General features: G+C 39.2%; 1 protein-coding gene across 1 annotated transcript in view; it reads left to right on the forward strand.

Annotated features, from left to right (window-relative positions):
* DPY19L3 (dpy-19 like C-mannosyltransferase 3) overlaps positions 1-23,913 on the forward strand; it is a 74,410-nt gene extending 50,497 nt beyond the window's left edge. The window contains exons 13-19 of the mRNA XM_061387885.1: positions 2,767-2,889; positions 3,273-3,384; positions 4,180-4,236; positions 8,377-8,459; positions 15,285-15,417; positions 17,914-18,072; positions 19,782-23,913. Coding sequence (XP_061243869.1) covers positions 2,767-2,889; positions 3,273-3,384; positions 4,180-4,236; positions 8,377-8,459; positions 15,285-15,417; positions 17,914-18,072; positions 19,782-19,943 — 829 coding nt within the window. The 3' untranslated portion in view covers positions 19,944-23,913. The remainder of the gene's footprint in view (positions 1-2,766; positions 2,890-3,272; positions 3,385-4,179; positions 4,237-8,376; positions 8,460-15,284; positions 15,418-17,913; positions 18,073-19,781) is intronic.
* Positions 23,914-24,254: the final 341 nt, after the last annotated feature.

Raw genomic sequence — 24,254 nt, forward strand, 5'->3', positions numbered from 1 at the left:
ACTCCAGGGATGGGAAAGCCTGGTGGGCTGCCATCTATGGGGTCGCACAGAGTCGGACACGACTGAAGCGACTTAGCAGCAGCAGGTATTATTATTGATTTACAAACCATTGTTTGTTTTGTTGCATCTTGTTTAAGGGCTTATGAAGTTGGAATGGACCATAATTATTAGCGTCTACTGAAAGTCTTTAAGGTATTAATTGACAGTTTTTAAAACTTAGCAATCTGCTAACCTACTTAAAAGAAAAAGTCAGGGAGTATGAAGACTTTTTAAAACCTTATGGAATACCTACCTATCAAGCTGATGGAGGTTTTTGCATTTACTATCCATGTTAAATTGAAAGAAAATTAAGTGTAAGAAGTTGAAGCTACTGTCATTTGTGAAAATGTAATGAAGCCCAGAAGGAAGCCCTTTTTCTGTGTAGTTACCTTGCCAATTAAGGTGCTGGTGAGCTGATTCACAGCCACCAAGAACTGGCTGGGAGAAAGTCATTACAGTGAGCCCAGCTCAGCTGAGGTGTTTTATGATTATTAAGAGTGAAGCAACATTGAACCATGAAGATATTTCATTGACTATAAACTATTTTAGTATCTTTCAGAAGTGTTCTTTTTATACTGAGCCCAAGATAAAAATTTAGCCCTGTGAAAATAGATGGAAATTATTCTAGACAGTGTAATTTAATATTATTCCAGACACATCAAGTGTCGACAGGACTCTAGACTGCATGCAAAGCAGGAAGTTCAGTGGGCCTGCAGTGTTGTGTGAAAATGTCTGCCATGCTCAGTGTGAATCTATGAGCCGTCCCTGGAAGCTGATTTGGTATATGATTATAGATAAAGATTTTAGAGCATCTTCATCTACCAGGTAGGGATATTAGGACTTGATTAGAGGAAAGCACTACATTAATTAAAGTCTCTTAAGAATTACAGCGTCTTAATGTGAATTAATGTCTAAGTAATTTGAAGGATATACTATCAATGCCAAGTATTTAAAGTATTCCTGCCTTCTGGTGCTAGGAAGGATGATACTATTACGTTTATACAGCACATCTACATTAGTGTGCAGTATATAACTGAAAGGGGCGCCCTGTTCTATATTCACAGAATTAATTGAGCGTTCTGGCTCAGTTGCAGGGACTGGGAGAGGTGTTGCAGAATTCTCCCAAGTATTAAGGGAGGATGAAAGTGTATGTTCTTGTCTGGAGTAATCTTTTAGTGTCAATGGAAGCCAGAGTTTGGGTTGTGATACAAAACGCTTAGGTAAAGAATATCACCAGTGGTGAAAATTATCATTGAGTATCATTTTCATTTTCTTATGTATCTAGAGTTGTGAAAAGAGAATTCCAGGAAATAATAGGTCAGCAGTTATACAGAAGTATTGTACATATCCCAGCCTACTGGATTTGTATGAAGGATAAGTGGAGCCTTAATGGAAGAAGTATTTTTATCCTAAACAGGCAGCCATTACTTGTTGTTTCCTTTCCCCCTTGACAACAAATTGTGCAAATCTGAACGCACTCGTCCATCTCAGTATCACTCGAGTAGGAATAACCAGACAGTACATGCTTTCCAACTTGATGCAGTATGGAATACGTTGTACCCTCATGAAGTGTGCTTACCAAAATAAATGAACTTGACCCTGATGATTAACCTCTGGATCTAGTTAGGAGAAGGCAATGGCACCCCACTCCAGTACTCTTGCCTGGAAAATCCCATGGACAGAGGAGCCTGGTAGGCTGCAGTCCATGGGATCGCTAAGAGTCAGACACGACTGAGCGACTTCACTTTCACTTTTCACTTTCATGCATTGGAGAAGGAAATGGCAACCCACTCCAGTGTTCTTGCCTGGAGAATCCCAGGGACAGGGGAGCCTGGTGGGCTGCCGTCTATGGGGTCTCACAGAGTCGGACACGACTGAAGCGACTTAGCAGCAGCAGCAGATCTAGTTCAAAGTTTATCAAAAGTATGAGAATAGAGAATTATATTAAATGGCACCACAAGGAGACAGTCAACCAAATCCTGAAGGTGGGGATAGTTACAGGACAAATGATACATTTTCTTCAACAAGTCAGTGCCCTTAAAAAGTTGGGAGGGGGGAGTAATTCTGTTGATTGAAAGATAATTTAAGAGACATTACTGAAATGCAATATGAAAGCTTTGGATCCTGATTCAAAGAAACTACCTGAAAAAAGCTGTTGTAACAAAGACACTAGAACATGAACTGGATGTTAGGTGATGTTAAAGGATTATTGTTAATTTTATGGGTACAACAATCATTTTAATGTAGCCATATTTGATTTTAAAAATCATGTTAGATATATGTAATGAGATACGGTGATAGGTTAAGAATGTGATCATTGATTCATAAAACTACTGAATTCCAAGTTTATGGATACAGTTTTACTTCTTATTTGTAAAAACTAGAAAAATATGAGTACTACAACACCTCTGAAGATCTCTTATAGTTTCAATGATTCCAAAATTTTTTGCTGTCTCTTATAATTGAAGGGATTGAAGGACTTTAAGGTTTTGCTTAAATTAAAATGAAATTTATGCAGTTTTAAGTACTCTAATAATATATTTATAGTATGACAATTTTGGCCTCATAAACAAATTCAAAATTGATCAGAGCTGATTCACTTTATTTTAGGGAAATAAAACGTTTCTAAATATATGAAGGCATAGCTTTCTTGTATCTTCTTCTTTAACAAAGATTTAGCTGAATTAAAATTAAGTACTAATTTTGTATATGTGCTGTTTTATCCAGTGATTCTGCCAATCAGCAGTCCATGTGTAAAATGGGAAAGTACACAATTGGCCTGAAACCAGACACTGCCTACAATTTAATACACACGATTCTGTTTGGATTCTTGGCATTGAGTACAATGAGGTATTTTTGTCTTATCTATTTATTTTTTTATGACCACTCTTTACCTGACATAGTTTAGCAATGTAATTTGGAAACTGACAATCATCTTCTTTAATGATTATGGTTCCCATAAAAATATCCTTATTTACTGTCTTCTCCCAGTACAAAATACCATTTAAAACCAGTTCTAATTACCAAATATTCCTCTATTTTTACTTATAGGATGGTTCTCAAAAGGCAATGGAATTAATAACTAACCCCTTGGCAGTTGGTTTCTGCATAGTTTTAGTAAGTTCTATGATCACAAATAATATAGTGATCACAAATGATGTAGCCGCCTTGACAGCTGTCTCCGGCTTCTGCACAGTTGGCGCTGTTGACCTTTGCCTGCCTGTTTCTTACAGAATGAAGTACCTCTGGACGTCCCACATGTGTGTATTTGCGTCATTTGGCTTATGCAGCCCTGAAATATGGGAGTTACTTCTGAAGTTGATCCATCTTTATAACCCAAAGAGGGTCAGTGCTATCTCTTTTTCCATTTCATTTTTGACTTTCAGTATTTCTTTCATTATCAATTCTGTTTTCCCAAGAGTTGTCCAAGTATCAGTTTGATAAAATGGATACTAAACTTTAAAACTAAAATAATTGATATATTATAATTTTTTTAAACTTATTTATTTTAATTGGAGGATAATCACTTTACAATATTGTGATGGCCACCGCTATACATGAATTGGCCACAGGTATACATGTGTCCCCTCCCTCCTGAACCCCCCCTCCCACCTCCCCCCTCCATCCCATCCCTCCAGGTTATCACAGAGGACCAGCTTTGGGTTCCCTGCATTATAAGGAATTATTTTAAAATAATTTTTTGCTTAATTTTAGTTTTATTTTCTAATTTTTTTTTCATAGTTCGATATGTTCATAATACAGAATTTGGAAATACTGAAAAGCACAAAAAGGAATATTAAAAATTACCAGTAATCCCATTATCTAGAGTTATCACTATTATTATTGTTAATTACTATAATATATAATATGTATATAATTACTAATAAGAATATGGTAATGATTAATAGCCCATAAGTGCAGTTCTGGGTTGTTCTGCCCTATAAACTCACTAGGTGGCAATATGGTGGAAGCTACAAATACCTTTCAAATGATTGACTCAGTTTTTTTCACCTATTGGAGATTCATGCCCTGTTAGATTATATATATATATATTTTTTAAAATAATGTATTTACAAAGCAAAAATATAAAGTAAAAGTATTCCAAATACTTGTAATCTAAATAATGTCTTTCTTATATAGATATGTATAATGCGATATTCAATACCGATATTAGTACTGCTGTATCTGTGCTATAAGGTAAGACTAATTGTCCTCATTCTTGTCTTTATTTAGCAGAATAATTGCTTTGACTCAGTGTACTTTAGTGTCATTGGCAAGTAGAGTGGTTTGCAGGTATCTGCTTAGTTTCTTATGGCAATTGACATTGATAGGAAAAGCAATCTACTTCCCAAAAAGGGGGTTAACAGATAAAAACATTACAGCAAAAAATACTACAGTTTAATTATTCTAATTAATTTTGGTTCTGACTTACTATTCAGCTGATACAAACTCTGAAAATAAAGATGTTTTCAGACCCATTTTGAGAAAAATTAGTTTTCCCCATTACCTGCTTTTGATAGAGTAAGATCTTAAAATGCATCTTACTTTAACCTACACATTTTATTAGATGCTTAAAATCATCTGTGTAAGAAGACCGAGCACATATAAATACAGTCTAAGATTAGCTTTGTGATCTGTTCTTCAGTTTCAGCAGGAAGTAAAGAAATTCTTCATATTCTCAGTTGACTGATTTCTGAAACAGCATTAACTGTGTTTCAGTTCTGAGACTCCCCCATAAAAACCATGAGTCTGTGTTTTCACATCTTTGAAATTTAGAGACTTGAATTGTTACCTCGGCAGGGAACTTGAATGGTTTTATCCAATTGAGCTCTTACCCTCTCTTAAAAGAAAAAAAAAACATATATATTTTAAGTTTAGGGTTTTTTTCTTCAGACTTTAGAACAGTAGATTTCAAACTCTCCTGTGTATAGCTTCTGATTTAGGAGGGTAGCTAAAGAAGGTGGTGGGATGTGGGGAGACTCTCCCACAGAAAAGATCAGCTTTACCAGCTCAGCTTCTGAGTTTATTTGCTTGTATTTTCATGTAAGATTTTTTTGAAGCAAAGTTTTTAGGCTAAGAATAAGTGTCTGATAATCACTGTATTGAACAGTTCTGTTGTAACTATTTCAAAAAATTATGTTCTATCATATTCCTGTCTACCAAAACATTTGCTATTATAGGCAGACCACTGTGCCAATTCCCAGATACTGGCAAACATAGAACTAGATCATTTCTGTCGCCATGCCTCTGGGAATTTTATTGCTCTACTGTAAGTAAATGAAACTTCTTAAAAACATCTGGAAAGCAACAACTAAGGATTAAGCAGAGTATAAGTGTGTTGATGAAGGAGGTAACTTTATCTTTACACATTGATTCTCAGACATAGAGCACAGAAAAGATTCAGCTCACCTTCATCCTTGACTCACCACTAAGGACACACACCCCAGCAGTCTTTTCTCCCACTGTTCTGTGTGGGGCTGAGTTCCTTGATGTCTCAAATATTTATTTGAACATTTGTTGATTTTTTTTAAAAGCTACTTGAGGACTAAAGTCTCTTGTTCTGGACAAAATTGAGGAAGGACATAATAGAAGAAATAAACAGGCAGCATCAGCATCATGTGGGAACTTGTTAGAATCACGGATGTTTGGGTCCTACTCTAGACCCACCGCATCAGGAGCTCTGGGAGTGGGGTCCAGGGATCCAGGTTTAACCAGCCCTCCCCGGTGGTGCTACTGCACCCCCACGCTTAAGAAACCCCTGTAGGATGGCTTCTCAGCGGCAGCACCGTGGGCACTTTGTCCGGATAATTCTTTGACTTAAGGGCTGTCCTGAGCGTTCTAGGACACTTGGCAGCATCCCTACCTTCTACCCACTACATGCTAATAGCACCAACCTCCAGGTGTGACTGTCAAAAATAAAAACATTTGTAGACACTGCAAAACGTCCCCTTACCGGCGTGGCAGAATCCCCCGACACCACCCCTCTTGAGAACCATTGCCAGAGAAGAACCAATGATAGCACTGAAAAGGCCATCACTTCCTTAGGAAGTCTTTGTAGATGTATCCTGAGTAAGACAGTTAGTGGGCTTCCCAGGTGGCGCAGTGGTAAAGAATCCTGCTAATGCAGGAGGCGCAAGAGGCGTGGGTACAATCCCTGGGTCAGGAAGATCCCCTGGAGAGGAGGAAATGGCAACCCACTCCAGTATTCTTGCCCAGAAAATCCCATGGACAGAGGAGCCTGGTGGGCTGCAGTCCAGAGGGTTGCAAAGAGTCGGACACGACTGAATGTGTGTGTGTGTGTGTGTGTATGTGTGAGCGTGTGCACGCACACAGACACACACACACACACACACACAGGACAGATAGTAGTAATTCTGAAGAATCCTTTCAAAGACAGGTGGCCAGGCCTCTCTCAGTATTGGACTTCAGGAGAAATCTGATGCATCCAGCTTTCACTGTATAGTTTCATTTACATAGTTCAGCTTCTCAGAACGTGTAAAATACAAAATCACAAAGACAATAAAGATTTTATGCATATTAGCAGTTAGCCTGAAACTGAATGTTTTCCAACTATTGAACAGATTTATCTGTAAGAAATAGGAACTAATATTTCAAAGTCTGATTTAAGTTTATTTACATAGCACTTGTAATGAGGATTTCAAATTTTCTTGTTAATAATACCCATTTTGCTCTATGTCTGCTTAGGATAATCCTCTTTTAAAGGGAAAAGTATGTACTAGTCTCCACTCAAAAATCAAGAGTTTAATAAAATCATTGCCCTCATGTTAATTCACTTATTTGGATATCTGAAGTCTCATACAAACTACTGCTGATCATTTAGCCAACAGCATTTAGTTAATTAGGCATTTTTTCACACAGCGTTTAAGACGTTTGCCGTAAGACTGTGTTATTAGATTATAACATTTTCAGAATTAACAACAGCAACTTTCAAACTAGGAAAAAAATCTGATAATCATTGATTCACAGGTTTCAAAATGTTTTATACCAAAATAATTAAAATATCATTTAGAAGTTGGTATTCTATTATTATCAAAATTAATAGGGACAATGGGTAATTGAAATCTTACAAACGTCATCATTTAATCAGTAATTTTTATTACATTTCTTCTGAAACCTAGGATTAGTAGTGCAGACACCTGATTTTCCATCACCAACAATTTTCCTGATTTACCCACCCTGGAGACCAGATATGAATGAGCAGTAAAAATGGCCAAAGATGAGATGATAAGAAGATAAGAAAGTGATGGGGATTTAAAAAACAGCCACAGACCAGTCAGGTGCCACTTTGGTTCTAGTTAATGGTTCTTAAACAGAAAATTTCTATTTACATTAATGAAGTATAGATACATTATTATTGGGCTTCTGTTTCAATATAGGTCTTGAGTTCTGTAGTTCATCCTAACATGTATTTAGATGATCAAGTCTTCTTAGGTAACTGCCATTTGATAAAACAATGAACATTTAATTAATTGTTGAATTAGACAAGTTATAATATAAAAGCAGTGGATTCAGCATGTATTTTTGCATTATATTTTCATAGCTTAAGTAACTCCAGTTGAGTAGGAGGCACCATGGCATAAAGATAGTACTCATATGTACCAGGTTTTCCTGGACCACCCTTCTTTCAAATATTCTTCTTTCCCTTTGTACCTGTAATTATATTAATATTCATCAAACCATTTGTCCAGATTTTAGTACAAACAATATACTCACCATAGCACAGAATGAAAAGTTTCCAGTTGTGACTCTGCCAGTCTGATCTGAGCAAGTCAGGTTATCTATCTCTCTGAGCCAAGGTCTCTAAACCGGAAAAATGAAGAACAGATATTCATGGTAATGATGCCTTCTGTGTCATCTTTCTCCCTGAAGAGTTGTGAGGGTACAATGAGATTCTGTATTCAAAGGGTACATTCTGCATTTAAAGATAAATACATGGAGTTAGTTAGTCACATTTTTCTCATATCCTGTGAACTTTCTCATGGTTGCCACTCCTATCATATCCAAATTAATGTTTTACTAGATATTAACACACATACAACAGCCTTTTTGTTAGTGTAAAATAAAAGCTCAGTTTTTACAGCTGGCAACACCAGTACTTCTGATTAGCTGCAGCTCAAAATGATTTGGGGAACTTTTCTCAGATTTTGTCTCACTTTACACTTAGAAGTGTAAGGAGGGGAAGGAGTTCTATTCCAGTTACTGGGTTTACTTAGTTCAGAAGTTATATGCAGTTTCTCCTTTTTCACTTTAATTTTAGTGATAGCTGTGGGCCTGGGGGTGGATTTTGTTTTTGTTTAGTTTTGTTTTTAATTTCAGTTCTGGCCAGGAATGATGGATGAACTCTCCGAGTTGAGAGAATTCTATGATCCAGATACAGTGGAGCTGATGAACTGGATTAAGTAAGAGGATTTTTTTTTTTAACCTTTAAAAATTAAAGTGCCTTTTTAAGAGTCACTGTAGGCCTCATTTGGTTTTTGGTCTTTTTTTTTTTTTTTTTTCTGAATCTAATTATGAAGATACATTCATTCTCAAGTTTTTTCTTTAAAACTCTATACTTGAAAATAATTTCTTTCCATTCAAGAAATGTTCTCTCTAACCACAGTCCCGTGAAGAAGGGAAAGTACCAGTATAGAGAGGGGAAAAGAATCGGAAGATGTGTCAGAGCAGTGACAGCAGTGGAAATCAAGTTTTATGTTCTCTGCCAGTATTATCTTTAGCATTTCTTTCACTTTAATAGCATTCAAATTTTCTATTAATACTGACATATAAAGTATTCTTTCCTTGTTAATCATTTTAAAATTATACGGTAAAAAAAATACAGTTCAGTAGAGTCATACTAGCTCAGTGCAGACTTCATTTTAACTGATCATATTGCCCAAGACTAGGCCTAGAGAAAATTTAAAATACAAAAGCTAGAGCTTTTCCTTCCTCGAACATCATAATGCTTTCATGTTATATTGGTTTTTATTTTTGCCTGCACAGTTGCTTCACCTCAGCATTCAGCAGCAGAATGAGATTCATGTTTTTCAAAGTTTTGTTAATGAAACCCACCTCCCACCAGCAAAAATTAACTCTTTTACTCCAAGCAGCATTCCTGTGCCCTGTAATGTTGTATTTCCCTATTTTATAACCAAAACGCAGCAGTGTAATTATTTCCACATAAATAGATGTTGCGAATCTTCTGTGACATATTCTGAAAGCATCGGCTGTATTGTCTCCATCACTTAGAATTTCAGTAGCCATATTGGCACTTGCTCGTGACTGATGTTTACTAACCAGTACAGTTTAGCACTGCTGTGTATTAAGCGATGGTAAATGTTTGATAGCTTGGGCCTCTTGAGTACAATACATGGATTTTATAGAGATTTGTATCTAAAATATATATGTGGCTTTGGTCCCAATGTTGGACTGGATTTGACTAGATGCAGTGAGTATAATTTTTCATATATTTCCAGTGCTGAGAGTATGAAGCAGTGCTTTATCTTTATTTATTGATTTAACTTTACATCATGGCAGACAATAATTCCTTCAGTATTTATTGTGTAAGAAAAAAAAGGCTTATTCCTATAAAGAAAAGCTAATTACTTTTGCATTAGCTATAGTCAACTGGAAATTTCTGACATGTGCATCTGAAGGTGAGGCTGATGTTTTCTGTTTTTCAGATTGTACCACTGGTAGGAGTGGTGTAGGGTGCCCACTCGGGTACAGTCCTGGAGGTGGCACACCTTCTGGATCTACTTGGATTGGCATTAGAAACATCCCACCTCCACTTCCCGGTCTTTTAGAAATTAATTGTAATGTCATTAAGGTTTTGTTCTAGCGGAGTTATCTTTGGCTGTGTCAGACTGGATATACTTATTGTAATGCCTTTATTTTCATGCTTTCGCTCACAGAGGTTATTTAAAATAACATTTCTGGTTCTGAAAAATTATGGATGAGAGTTTATTCCATGTGTAAAGAAGATAATCTTTTAGTCTGCATTTGGGAAAGTGGGCTTTGTTCTTACATTCTCCTTCCACTAACAGTTCTTCTCCCTGTATGTAGACTTACTCTTTTCACTTTTTATAGATCTCAGCAACTGAAGGATTTGTATTGTTCCCCTAAAAATGGTTCCATTGTGATCTAATCTTGCCTGTTTTCCCTTCAAAGTCTTCAAATCTAAATTATTGTTTTTGCAAAAATAGCTGCTAGGCATGTTTGTGAAATAAGCTTAAGTGATGATGAATGTATGTCAAAATAGGGTCTGTTTAGACACAAAATGCATTTGTTTAAATCAACATTTAAATCAGCTCTAGTCTAGATTTCATTTCCAAACACAAGCAAATACACTTTATTATTCATTTAACCTGTCCTGATTTCTTCTGCTTTTAAATGTAAAATATGACCTTCTACTTTGACTCTACTACCTTGACTAATCACACAGTGTTCGTGACATTACTGGGTCTGAGCTGTGCTGGAGGAAAGGCTGTGGGCTAAGGATTCGTGGAGTGTATCTGAAAGCCTGTTTGGAATTGCCTGAAGGCAGCAGCTGGGCCTCTGGTCCCACCCAGCACTGTTACTGAGAGACGCCTCCTCTCCATCCTGTCTGCTTCTGTTCTCAGGTAGCCAGAGTGATATGCTCACATCTGTCCTTTGTCAGGGTGGTCATGACAGCATCTTTTGGGGTCAGGGCACAGCTTCCCTTGCAGGATGGCTGCTCAGCCTCTAGAATGAGTCAGAACAAGAGACAGTGACCTGAAGAAACTCAGAAAGACAAATGACTCTCTATTTCAGCAGGGGCAACCCTTGTGCAAAGTGTTCAGAAGAAGCTACCACCATCTCCCAGTCTGCCTCATGTACTTGATGCTAGGGCTTGATGCTTGAAGATTAAATTCTTCTTTAATCAGTGAGGACCTTTTGTTGCAGTCTGGCCCCCAGCGTCTTCCCTGTGAGAACTAGGACGTCATCTCTCCATGCCTTCCACAGCCCCAACTGTGTGTTCATGGGGCTGGTGGCCTACCTTCCGTGTTATACTGAGGTGCAGCATGCCCTATATTCCACTAGATTTAAGTGTATGTGTTCACATTAACCCCTTTTTGCTAATGATGTTCTTCCTGAATACGAAAATTAAAAACCTGGCTTTTTTGTTTTACTTTCTAGTATCTCTTTCAGCAGAACCCAGGTGGAACTTTTATAAATTTTGTGTGTGACTAGAAAGCACATTTACTTCAAGGCCAAATCTCACAGCAATTGGTAGTTCATTCCTTGTTCCTTTGTATCCTTAGAGTGTTTCATTTTTGGCTCCTGAGACATTTCTTGGACACTGTGCAATTCAGATAGACTGTTTTGAGGTGTGACATTTTACCTACTTGGCTATAGGAGATTTTCTCTAGAAATAGTTTCTTTCCAGTGATGAAGCCTGCATGTGCAATATTTTCTCAATGGGCCTGAAAAAATGGACCAGACTTCCTTCACAATCAAAGCAGAAAGAATTACAGTATATTTTAAATATGATGTAGGTTAAGTTCAGACCTTAAATGCCAATAAGCCTCTTTTATATTTAATGAATCATTTTGTGGCATTTGCATAATTCTATAAATTTTTGAAGTGTAGATAAAGCAAATGCTCACACGTTATATTATAATGCTCAGTTTACCCATTAGTTCAACAGTAATTAACTTGTTGAAGCTTAGAGCTTCAAAAATAAATGAGATTATTTGTTCAAAAATGCCATCAGGTCTTCCTAGAATGACATTTAAATTATATAATGTAAATCCATTTGACCTGTGAGTCCTTGTCATTATTTAGTGACATTTCTTACAGAATAAATTGTTTGCAGGTTGGGCAGCCTGCTATGGAGCTTGGCAGAGAGCTATAAAAACAAATTATTCTTTCATTTTATACATCATTTGTTCAAACATTGGTAAAAATTGCTTTGTTTTTCTATAATAGAGAAGTGTCATTCAATGGTTAAAAGCACATTAGCTATTTTAGACACAGACCACAGACTGTGTCAGCAGAAGTGTCCGTGAAGGAAGAATACCCATCGTTCCATCTGTCACGCTGCATATTTTAAGTCAAGACAAAGAACCCCTGCTCCCTTCGCCCACTGAGCTTACCACAGAAAACATAAAATACTGCAAACCTAGGTTTTTAAAGTTTAGAAAACGTGTGATTTTTTTTCATTTTGTTTCACTTTGCTTGTTTTACTTCTGCATTTGCTTTATGGGTAAAATTAAATATTTAAGGGAGCAGTTAAATGTCCCAGATTTACCACAGGGCTAGCACATAAAACCAAGTCAAACAACCCCGTGAATAAACAGCATCTTTAGTATGCTTGGAAGTCAGTCGTTTTCAAAGACATTATTATATCTAAATCCATTTCATAGGCATTAGGGTGCTTGTATTTTGCTGAAAATGAAACCAAGAACCTTTAGTGAAAGACTCTTTAAGAATCCGGAGGATTGTAGCACCTGCAGTTGAGACGGATTACATTTCTTTTAAACTTTCTGACTCTTTTACTAATGAGGCCAAACATGAAAATCTTGTCACAGTTGAATGAGCCTCACCTCCTCCAAGCGGTCATGTGGCATGACCTGCTCTCCTGGTGAGGCTGCAGTTGCCTTGGGGACCGTAGCCAGCGGGGCGGCAGGGGCAGCAGGTGCTGTCAGAGGGGAGAGGCATGTTTACCACTGTCCTGCCGCGTCTGAGGTGTTCCATTTCCAGCACAGCTGCAGGCCCACAAAAGGCAGGCGTCAGTATGTGGTGGACTAGTTACGGGTTTGTTTTGAAGTGTTTGCCAGTGGTGGGAGCTGAGTCTGTCAACCAGTAAGCTGCTTGAAGACAGGGTATCATATCAGCCCAGCACGTAGTAGGCTCTCAGTAATAACTTTTGGCTGAAGCAAGTAGAACCTTGTAAGTCCCCACCAAGCAGTTTAGGATTGTTGACGTTTTAAACCTTTGTGAACTATATAACTCATTGAAGTATTCTGATGATAGCCCAGGAAGGGGAAAGAAGCCTTGTTCGTTAGCCATGAATAGATAACAGGCCAGTCAGCCATCTTGGCCAACATTACAAACAGCTCTGTGCATCTCCCTGATGTTGAATCCTGTTGCATATTCAAAATGATGATACTCAGACAGCCTAAAGATTTGAGTGGATACTGTCAGCGCAGCTGCTGCGTTTCAGTAAGACTATACAGACCAGGATGGTTCTGTCTCTGTGAGTTCTCACCTTGACCTCATGCTTTGCCAAACACGGAGACCAGACACATCTTCTCCCCGCATTCTAAATCTCTTTGGTTCAGAGGACCCAAAGACATCTTCTTTGTATAAGGTATTGCAGTAGGATGTTTTGTTCCAGTTAAGAGTATTCAGAAGGAAAGAAGACAGATTTGGAAAAATGTTGACATTTTCTTTCATCTCATTTGTTCATATCTGTTCTCTTTAGCAATTATGATACTCTATAAATGAGAGCAGCATAGTATATGTGGCACAGACTGAGCATTTAGTAAGTGTTCATTGAATTAAGCTGAATTGTTAGAAAATCTTTCACTAAGGAACTCTGTGCAGCTTTACCCTTTTTCATTTAAACCCTCCTATTTCCCTGATCATGTGGGACACATGTCAAGAATTTCTTATAAATTGCTGGTTTGGGGCGGGGGACAGAGCAGACATGTATTTATGCCTGTGTTCTTGGATCTGGTTGTCAGAATGATGATATCCTGTGAAGCACAGCCAGGTTCACGTAAAAGTTTTTCTCTTGTAATCCATTCTGGCGTCCGACAGGAATGAGGGAGGGTACAGCCTATGTCATTCCCTGTGAGTGCTCACTGTAATTCTATCACTTTAAGAAAGGTTATTGGAATTCAAGTGAACTAGATGTCATTGTTAGAAAATATTGCACTTTTGTAAAGTATATTATTTGTCAGTGTTTTGGCTTGAGCTGTAGAATTCCTTGCTTGTAGACATCCTAAGGCCTTTGTTGAGTGGTGTTCATGCTGTAGTCTTAGCGTAAAAATGTAATAAGTTAGAACATCCTCATGGAATATATGAATACAGTGAGGCTCCTCTTAGAATGAACATTAGAGCAAGTTTCCTGCCCTGATGTCCAAAACATTGAGAATGGTATGCTCTGGCTTTTTCTGCAATAGTTTTAATGATTTCAGTTAGACTCCTTCTCAAAAAGACTATGTCCATTTTAACTCACCCTAGCAGCCACAACTCCTTGTTTTTAACACAAGAAGGGTGAGTGTATCTCACACTATTCAAGTGGACCTTTACTGGAAATTCTGCATTAAGGAGAGTCCGTAGAACAGCTGTTACGTTCTTCACAATAAAATGACACCTCATTGATTTGAAGGTAGCTCCCAGGTTTTGGAAGGGAATTGGATCAACGACTAAGATTATTTTTTTCCAGGGGGAAAAGGAAAACATGCTTTCACAGTATCACAGCAATCAGGAAGTCTTCCCTTGGCCCTCCGCCAGCTGTCCCTCACACCCTATGGGGAAGCGGAGAATCACAGCTTGGTGATAACTGGAAAGTGAGACCGTAATTTAGTATCAGAATGTCCTGTACTCCTTAAGATGCATGCAGTCTTTCATAATCAGGGCTAAAGGAGAGGAATACATAAAATACTTCTGCCTCGCACCAAAAATGTTGTATAGCTTCATACCGAGTAATAAGATATCTGCTGGTTCAGAATCTTCTTTCCGTGTTCTTTTGTTTTTAGCCATTATTTTTTTCTGAAAAGTAATTTATAGTAGTATCTGTGATCCTTTTTTTCTTGTTTTAACCAAAAACCCTTGGAATCAACTCATGGCCAGCTGCAGTTTCTAGCATTATAATTTGTTTTACTCTAGGCAGCCCATTTAATTAAGTTTAATACAAAAGGCACTGGCAGTCTTCTAAGGCCTCTTGTTAGAAGCTGTCCCTTGGGAACAGGAGCAGGAGAGGGTTGTGGGATTGAGCCTAGAAGACTCAGGAGGTACCCACATCCTAAGACAATTCATTGTAAGAGTAAACCCATCAAAACAGTAAATCAGAAACTTCCCAGTCATTGTCAAAATCAGATAGGAAAAATTTCATAGAACAGCTTGAGTGCAGATCAGAATCACAGCAGCCTCTTGTTTTTCCCAACTCATACATAGCCTTTCTTAACACAGCCGGGTCATCCTGAGTGTGTGGCATTGTCTTCATGGAAGTCTTAGCAGTGAGGTTAATTCAGACTCTTAAAATCTTTTAGCGCTAACACTCCAGGGAAGGCTGTGTTTGCTGGAAGCATGCAGCTGCTGGCGGGCGTCAAGCTGTGCACGGGACGGACCTTAACCAACCACCCACACTACGAAGACAACAGCCTCAGAGAGCGGACCAAAGCGGTGAGGGCCTCACCCGCCTCCTCGCGGGGCAGCCATGGGCTGGCTTGTGTTTGGTAAAGCCGGGGCTCCGGCTGCTTGTCTTTCGGGTCCTGAGGGGAAGGCACAACTGAAGTGCCTGGCAGGACTCACGTCTCCGGAGCCTAGACCTTGACCTGCCCCGTCCATTAAAGGCGTGCCGTTTAGGCCTTATGTTCCTCGCGGGTCAGAAGAGTACCCAAGGAGAAGTGCACCTGGAGATGTTTAGGGCAGAATGTTTGAGGATGGAGCCCTCGGAGCCTGGAACTGGAGCGAGGAGGGAAAGGGGGCAAGCCGCGCTGGTCACAGTGTTTATGGGCCATTTCTAGTGAGTGAGTGAGTGAGTGAGTGAGTGTGAGTGTGTGTGTGTGTGTGTGTGTGTGTGTGTGTGTGTGTGTGTGTGTGTATGTATGTAGAGGGGCAGCACACAGTTAAGAAGTTAAGAACATGCAAAAGAGAACATAGAGAAAAGTCTCCATCCCAACACTGTTTTTCAACTAGCAGTTCCTCTCCCAGGAGGCAAATAACATTACCAGCAATTTTATGTATGTACAAATGTGTGTGTGTGTATATATACATGTAAATTCATATTCTTTTCCCTCCTTTTTTTTTTTTAAACAAAAGAACTAACCTACTACATCTTCCTTTTTTGGGCACATAATATATTTTGGAGATTGTTCCATATTGGTTTTTCAACAGCTTCCTTGCAATTTTTGAAGCTGCCTAATATTTTGTTACTTGGAAATAGCAAATTTTATTTAACCATTTAGGTTGTTTGCCTGTCTTCTGCAATTCCATGAACAGTGTTTCAAATAACATACTTGTATAGAACTCACTCTGCACAGGTACAAGTGTGCATCAGATTCTTGGAAGTGAAGTTGCTGGGTCACAGGGTATGGGCATTTTTATTGAGATAGAATTACTAAGTCTGTATGAATTACACCAACTTTACATTCCGGTCAGTGCTACAGAAGGCTGCCTGTCTTAGTCCTTACCAACAGGGGTTCCAGACTTTTCAGTGTTTCTTGTCAGTCACTTCATAATCTTGGTGGTGGCTGAAGGTCTGTTGAAAAGTCTTTTGGGGGGGGATGAGGTTTATTAATAACTAGCCTAAAAGCAAATGATTTTTACTAACTCCTCCATTTTAAAGAGAACAGTCTGATTTCAGCTAAAATGGGAATTTTCCCACTGGCCCAAATGTTCCAGATAGCCCCAGGTTAGCTCGAGGAAGAGGGGAAGGTGCCTGGCTCACCAAAATGCAGAGTTCAGCCAGGAGGTGGCCACCGCTTTGACTCGAGAGATGAGAGTGCTGTGTTTCATCCTCTCCAAGATCCAGTCTCTACCTCAGTGCTGTTTTATGCCCTAAAAATTGATGTCCTGAAGGTCCCAGTGCCCTCCTCAGTCATGACCTTCAAATTCCTGAAATGCCTTACTCTGAGGCTGGTGCTGGACTGTAGGTAGGATTAACCTAACAGTGTTAGCAGTACAGATACCCTGTACCATTTCAGCGTCCGTCCAGACACGCTGACCGAGGTTGTCAGAACCCAGTCTCCTAAGTCAGAGACATATGAGAAATCAGTGGGCGGCACAGGAAGCAGCAGCTCTCTTCATTACCACGCCCTCCCCATGCACACCCCATCCACCTCCCCCCGCCCCCACCCCGCCAAGTCCTAGGAGACAGGACTTCAGTGAAGCTGGCAGTGGCTGGGAAGACACCTTCTACTGGTGCCCCTGAGCACTGCACGTTGCTCTCCCTCCAGGAAAGACGAGAGAGAAAGTGGAGGGTCTGCCGGTCAAGCCGAGTGCAGCAGAGCAGCAGTAGAGGATGGGTGCTCCCCTGCCCGGGTCCAGGGACCCTGTGAGGGTCCTGTTCCCCAACTGCCATCATCAGAGGCTGGGTCTCCTTACACGCATCTGCAGCTCCAAAGTCTCCTCCACTCCTTAGTCTGAAGGTCCCCTTTTCAAAGGGAGAGGTCGTGCCTTATTTACTAAATCACATTATTTACCTTGGAGAAGGGAATGGCAACCCACTCCAGTATTCTTGCCTGGAGAATTCCATGGACAGAGGAGCCTGGCGGGCTGCAGTCCACGGGGTCGCAAAGAGTCGGACAGGACTGAGCGACTTTCACTTCGCCTCATTCTTTACCTTGGTGAAGCAGTCTTAGAATCAAGATCTGCTAATGAATATATTCATAACTCAAGGTAATACATTCTCAATCCAGATCTCTTTGGTGTATAAATCCAAATATATTCAGCATGACTCAGTCTCCCCCTTGCCAACAATTTTCTTGTTTTGAAATGTTCCACACACCCCAGGAATGTAGGTGAATGAGATGACCTGCATGGGAAGAGGTGAGGGAGATAGGTGGCTGCAATTAGACTCGCCCCTGGGGGAAGTTACATCCGTAGATAGTCCTTGACTAGCTTCCCCAGCGGTTAACTGGTATTTTGCCCTATTCCACTTTTTATCTCCTTTTGAAGGTTTATCAGATATATGCAAAGAGGGCCCCAGAGGAAGTGCATGCCCTGCTGAGGTCGTTTGGCACTGACTACGTGATCCTGGAAGACAGCATCTGCTACGAGCGCAGGCACCGCCGGGGCTGCCGGCTGCGGGACCTGCTGGACGTCGCCAATGGACACGTAAGCATGCCAGCCAGCACACACAGGGCATCTCCCGGGGAGGAGAGGGTCCAGGGTGAGTCCTGAGGAACGTAACAGCCTTTAGACCGAGTGTCTGCAGAATTGCACGATAGATGAAGCATTCATCTGCTGTGTTCTGCAGAATTCCTACCTTGGCATATTAGATACTTGCCACGGGAGCTGGACAGCAGGAGAGATAGGAGTGGGGCTCTAGTCCCCAGCTTCACACCAAATAAAGCAACTTTGTCTTCACCTGGTTTGTGTCATGCTCTGCGTAGAATTTTTTTTTTTTTTTACGATCTTGCTTCAGAAGTGAAAAAAGAAACCTCAGCCTTTTAAAACCGCTTCTCCAAACCATCATTTTGGCTCGTTCAAAATGACTGCAGTGCCCCATGCCCACATCGCTGCCACCCCTGTGCCCTCCCCCCACCCCGCCCCCACCCACGACAGAATCTCATTTCCTTCCCTGCTCTCCCGTTGGGTGTCCCTTTCCATCCTCTAACACACTTCCACAGAGATGGCTTTCTACGGCCAAGCTTACGCTCCAGAGCAGGAAAACAAGCTACTTCTCTTTTCTCCCTTCTGAGGGAAAATATTTTTGGAGCTGTGCCAGATAGAGCAAACAGAAGATTTTCACCCTTTAGAAGTGGTGTTTGCTGTAATTATTGGGGCTGTATTAAAAGCTGATAGAGGCACATAGGACAGCAGAAGCCCCTCCCTTCTCAGTGGGGAAACCAAGGCAGGGCTGAAGGGACAGGAGAGAGCAGAAGCCGTCAAGATGATCAAAGGTCTGCAGTAGGAGGACGTGGCCCTTCCTCCCTCCACCTCACTAAGGACATAATCAATAAATTGGATTGCTGACACCAAAAAAATAAAAAATAAAAAAAAATAAAAGCTGATAGATATTTCTAGATTGGGGGGGGGTGATAAATCTAGTCTAACTCTTAAAAAACTTCACTACAGAATTTGAGATTCTGAACACTTAACGATCTACTTTTAGCAGATTTCAAGTGTAGAGCACAGGATTAACACTCGTCGCCATGCTGTGCATTCAGGTCACCAGAACTTACTTATCTTATAAAGGCTGACCAACACAGATGTCCTGACCCACTGATTGTGGTCCTGATTTCCCCATGTTTATGTGTAACAAAGCATCAATTATATGCCTTAAATATATATAATTTGTCAGTTATGCTTCAATAAAGCCGAGGGAAGAAAAAGGAATATTTGATTTTTGCCCAAGGAAAATAACTGTCCATAACTGTCTTGAATTCCGAGAAGGTACAGACCAAACACCTGCATTTAAATTTTGCTTCGTGGGTAACTTTCGTAACTTTTTCTAACAAGGCCATCTAATGAGTTGAAAAGCTTTCTCTGGTCATAGAAATTCTTCTCTTGTATTTGATTTTTGTGAGAGGAACAGTGTAGTGTGTTCCTCAGGACAAGGAGATCCAAGTTCTAGTTCTAGCTTTACCATTAAAGGCAAGCACTGTTGGACACAGAACTCTCCTCTTCAGCCCCGGGTCACACTTCCAAAGGGAAAAAGGATGAACCGGATGATCTCCAAGCAGCAGGTGACATTGACATCATTCAATTTAAGTTCACTAGCATATCATTCTTAAAGAAACTCAGTCCCTATTCCTACTTATGTTTGGCTTGTAAATACGATTTTTTTTTCCAAATTGTATTTGGTTTTGTTTTGGCTTTAGATGATGGACGGCCCAGGAGAGAACGATCCTGATTTGAAACTTGCAGGCCACCCTCGCTTCTGTGAAGAGATTAAAAAAAACCTGCCCAGCTACACAGCATACTTCACTAGAGTGTTCCAGAACAAAACATTCCACGTTTACAAGCTATCCAGAAACAAGTAACAGAGCTTTCTATTCAATCTCTATTTTTGATACGTGAAACTCCATCATAATGAAACTCAGATGATGTTTCATATGTAATTAGGTAGCCCGAACCTTAAAGCTGTGATATGATTAAGTCTACAAATGTTTACACAAGCATTACCATCTTTGAAAGTATCTTATACAAGCTTCAGTCTTTGTCCTGTTTCATGAATGTTCTTTAGCCTAAATGTTTCCACTTTCTAAAAGTGATCTAGAAGTTTGTTGTTGGGTAGAACAATTAAGTGTTCTATAGGAAGCCTGAACAGTTGCATGCGTGTGTGCATGCTGAGTCACTTCAGTTGTGTCTGACTCTTTGCAACCATATGGACTGTAGCCCACCAGGCTCTTCTGTCCATGGGATTCTCCAGGCAAGAATACTGAAGTGGGTTGCCATGCCTTCCTCCAGGGGATCTTACCGACCCAGTGATTAAACCTGCATCTCTTATGTCTCCTGCATTGGCAGGTGGGTTCTTTACCACTGGCGCCACCTAGGGAGCCCGGAACAGTTGCATATCCTGTTGTAAATCCAAAGCCTGTTCAGGATTTGAAATACTTCTAATTTTTAATTGACTTAAAACAGCTATAGTTGAATTGAATTGAGGAAATGCATAATTAAGTTATTTAATATTATTTCACCAGTGAAGACCAACTGGTGACTTTTTAAAAAGCTCTTTATTGTCCTGTTTCACCTAAAAATTTTATAATGTTTTCCATTTGTCATGCTTTTACTATTTAAAGAAAGATCATGTTAGGCCTTCGTATATATCTAAATTTTCGTTGTGCTGTGTCTGCAATGTAATGGGTAGCACTTCAGCAGTGTGTGTCTGTGTGCATGTGTGTACATGAGCACGTGCATGCGTCTTTTAATGCTGGACACAGAAAAGGGTTACAAATTCCGTACTGTAAGTCCTTAAAGCAGCATCAATGTTACGTAGCTGAGTCGAATTTGTCACTGTTTAGTGTTATTATTTTAAAACCTGTTGATACTATTTAACCTATCCTGTAAGTAAGAAAATTTTTCTTTATTTCTTACTCATTCAAATTTACTGGGTTTGCAAGATTTTGTAAACTCTTTGTTTTTAGCCTTTGTATTTTTTACAGCCTAGAACCTTGCAAAGTCTTACTATTTTTTAAATGTTGTATCTTAACTAACTTACAACTATGATATTTTTGGCAGAAAGCATTTTCATACTAGGTTTGATTTGTGGTCTCCAATCTTACTGCAAGGGCCCTTGATAGGTTGTTCTTTTTCTTACTCAAAGGTAACCAAGTGCCTCTAAGTCATGCTTACTTGTAAACAACAATGAAGAGGATCATGTGTACCTTGTACCTGCTCAAAGTTTTTGATAATTGCTTTTATAATTAATTTCTAATGATAGGGACATGTAAAGAAGTTGCTGATAAAAGCATATTGTGTTTTCAACTAAATCAAGATGGCTAATGAGATTAACTTTCATCTCTCATGCCAGTTGGAAATGATTTAAATGTTTCTCCTCACAATCGTATTAAAGTAAATCGCTGTAGGCATGAAGATGGATGTATCATATGTCCAAATGATTTTTTATTCACCTACTACTTATTAAGCAATATTCAGAAAGAAATTTTACACTGTCATGTTGGACTCAAGGACACTTGGCTTTTATCACAACTTATTTAAATAAAAAATTGCCAGTAGCTGGGTTATTAAATTATGCAATTGAAACTCCTGAATTATGTCTTATATCCCTTAATAGGGTTGGAGACCACGGCAGTTTAGGATAATACAATAATGAAACATTTTAATCAGTACTAAAACTTTGATTTTGTAATGATGCATGCCTATTGTAGCTGACAGCATGGGTCAGTCCGTTCTTCAGTGAGTGCCTTACTCTAGTTGAAACCAAGCACATGTAAGGTACAGTATGTTAGACTATCTAGTTACGTTTTTAAAACCCCCTATTACCTTCTCAGAAATATTTTGATTTATTTTAAATATTTCTATATGTATTATTATAATCTACACATTTGGGTATTTGGAGTTTCAGTATACTAGACACGCGTACTTAAATTTTTATGCTTATCATCACTGCGTTGATGGCACACAGTAATCTTTTTTTCATGGTTTAGGTGCCATCTGTTGCCAAAACACTTAGTGTTCAGTCTTTAGTGAAAAATATAAAGTGCCAAGAAATCTTGCAAGACAGAATCCATACATACACTCTTTCCAAAACACTGTGACCATGTATAGTAGACGTTTTTATTTCCTGATGACCAAATCTCTCAGTGAATCATGTTAAATATTTTAGTGCTCCTCAGTTTTCTCTTTTATGACCCTCTCCTTGGAGTACACAGGAGGAAAGAGAGGAATGCGGCAGACTCCTGGCTCTCTGCCTAGCCAGAGCAAGTGACCTGTAGCCCAGGGTCCCTTCCACACGGATCTCCGTGGCTGTGCTAATATTTGATAATGACCTCAAATTACGGCTGTATTTTATGCATAGAAATACCACTTGATTTTGCTTCAGAGTTAGCATTCAAAAGAAACTCTAAGTACAGTAAGTGCTCTTATTATCCTTTACGTACACAACTCACCAGATCCCTTCATGGTTTCCATCGTCATGTAAGCTGACTGCCACCCAGCGCCACGGGGGGCTGCTCCCCGCTGCTCTGTTCTCACAGGCCTCAGCTCCCTCCTTGGAGTTCTCTGCTTGTCTGTGCATGCTCTACTTCCTGTTGTAAATACACGATTGAACATAAATCCAGGACATTTCGATCTAAAACAAAAGGATTATTTCTGTGAAAGTTAGCTAGAATGCTTTGATCATATTTGATAAACGTTACCACTAGTAAAAACTGCTTTTAAATTAATTGTGTTTGGGAAAATTATAAAATATTGGGAGTACTTAAAATTCAAGAAAATTTATGAGCTTAGATTGCTTCACAGATTTATTTATTTTAGTCCTCATTTCACCTTTAAAAAAATCTAGACTGATCAGAAGATATTAAAATGTACCCAAAGCATGTTATTGGTATGATTTATTCAAGAATAAAACCACAGTCATTGGCTGCTACTGCTAAGTCACTTCAGTCGTGTCCAACTCTGTGTGACCCCATAGACATCAGCCCACCAGGCTCCCCCGTCCCTGGGATTCTCACAGTCATTGGGCCCTTATGCAAAGGAAACGTCTCAGCTTTACATCAAAAGATGAGCAAATGAATATACAAATTATACATGTGAAGTTACGATTCCCTGCTTTGACCTACTTATCTTCATTAAATGACTAGCTGCTGATGCTGATCACAGTGACTGATCTACTACAGTTGAAAGGTTCCGGTCACTTTATTATAGACTTAAAAGTAGGAATTCATTTCAGATATATTAGCCAGGACCACAGTTAGGTGTTATCTGCGTCATTTGTTGTCCACTTAAAGGTGATTTTCTTGACCTCACCGAGATCAACTAGACAAATGTGTTTATGTGAGTGTGCGTGTCTTTGTATGTGTTTGGTTGAGGCTGGTGATTTCAAGGGCATATGTAGATACTGCAGACCAATGTTTCATCTGGCCTGCATCTTTAAAACTAACTAAAAATGTTTATTCTTATTCCACATGAACCTTGTAACAATTTTAGCTCATCTTTGGCCAAAACTTAACCTAAAGTAACACAGAAATATTCCATTTTTAAATTTTCGTTTAAACCTTGGAATTAATAGGAAGACAAAATGTTCTCAGATTATATAACTTGGCCAGTATGCTCCTAAGTGCGTTATATACAACAACCTTTTGGCATAAAAGAGAGTGCTTGTTTGTTCATGGGAAAAAGCTTTGAAAATGAGAGAGAGGCTTACTTTCTTGTGGCAATTCATTTTCTGTACTTAATATCCTATGGGTAAAATCTTACAAAGAGCTTTTATAATTTGTTGAACTGTATGAAGATTATGTACTGAATAAAGCTCTTTTAAGTTACACAAAATGAGTGTCTCTCAGTTCTTTGAAGGTCAAAAAACAAGGAACTGGCTTACTGAAGTGTATTAAATATGTGCTAAATAGAGTATCATCACATAAGATGGATGTGGCAAGGTCTTAATTGTGCTTGCTAATGTTGAAGGGGTTCATTTTTTCACAAAATTTGGTTTGCTAGCTGTTTATTTGCTTCACTTGAACCTCAAGGTTATAGTTAAGGTTTCTAAAGAGAAGGCTGCTATCAGCAGAATTTATCTTCAGAGAGATAAATGCTATTGTTTTGACCTTTGGAATTGTTTCTACTTCTTGATCAAATTCTCAGTCTTTAGTACCTCAGGAAAATGCCAGTGG

The sequence above is a fragment of the Bos javanicus genome, chromosome 18, assembly GCF_032452875.1.
Source record: "Bos javanicus breed banteng chromosome 18, ARS-OSU_banteng_1.0, whole genome shotgun sequence".
Lineage (NCBI taxonomy): Eukaryota > Metazoa > Chordata > Mammalia > Artiodactyla > Bovidae > Bos > Bos javanicus.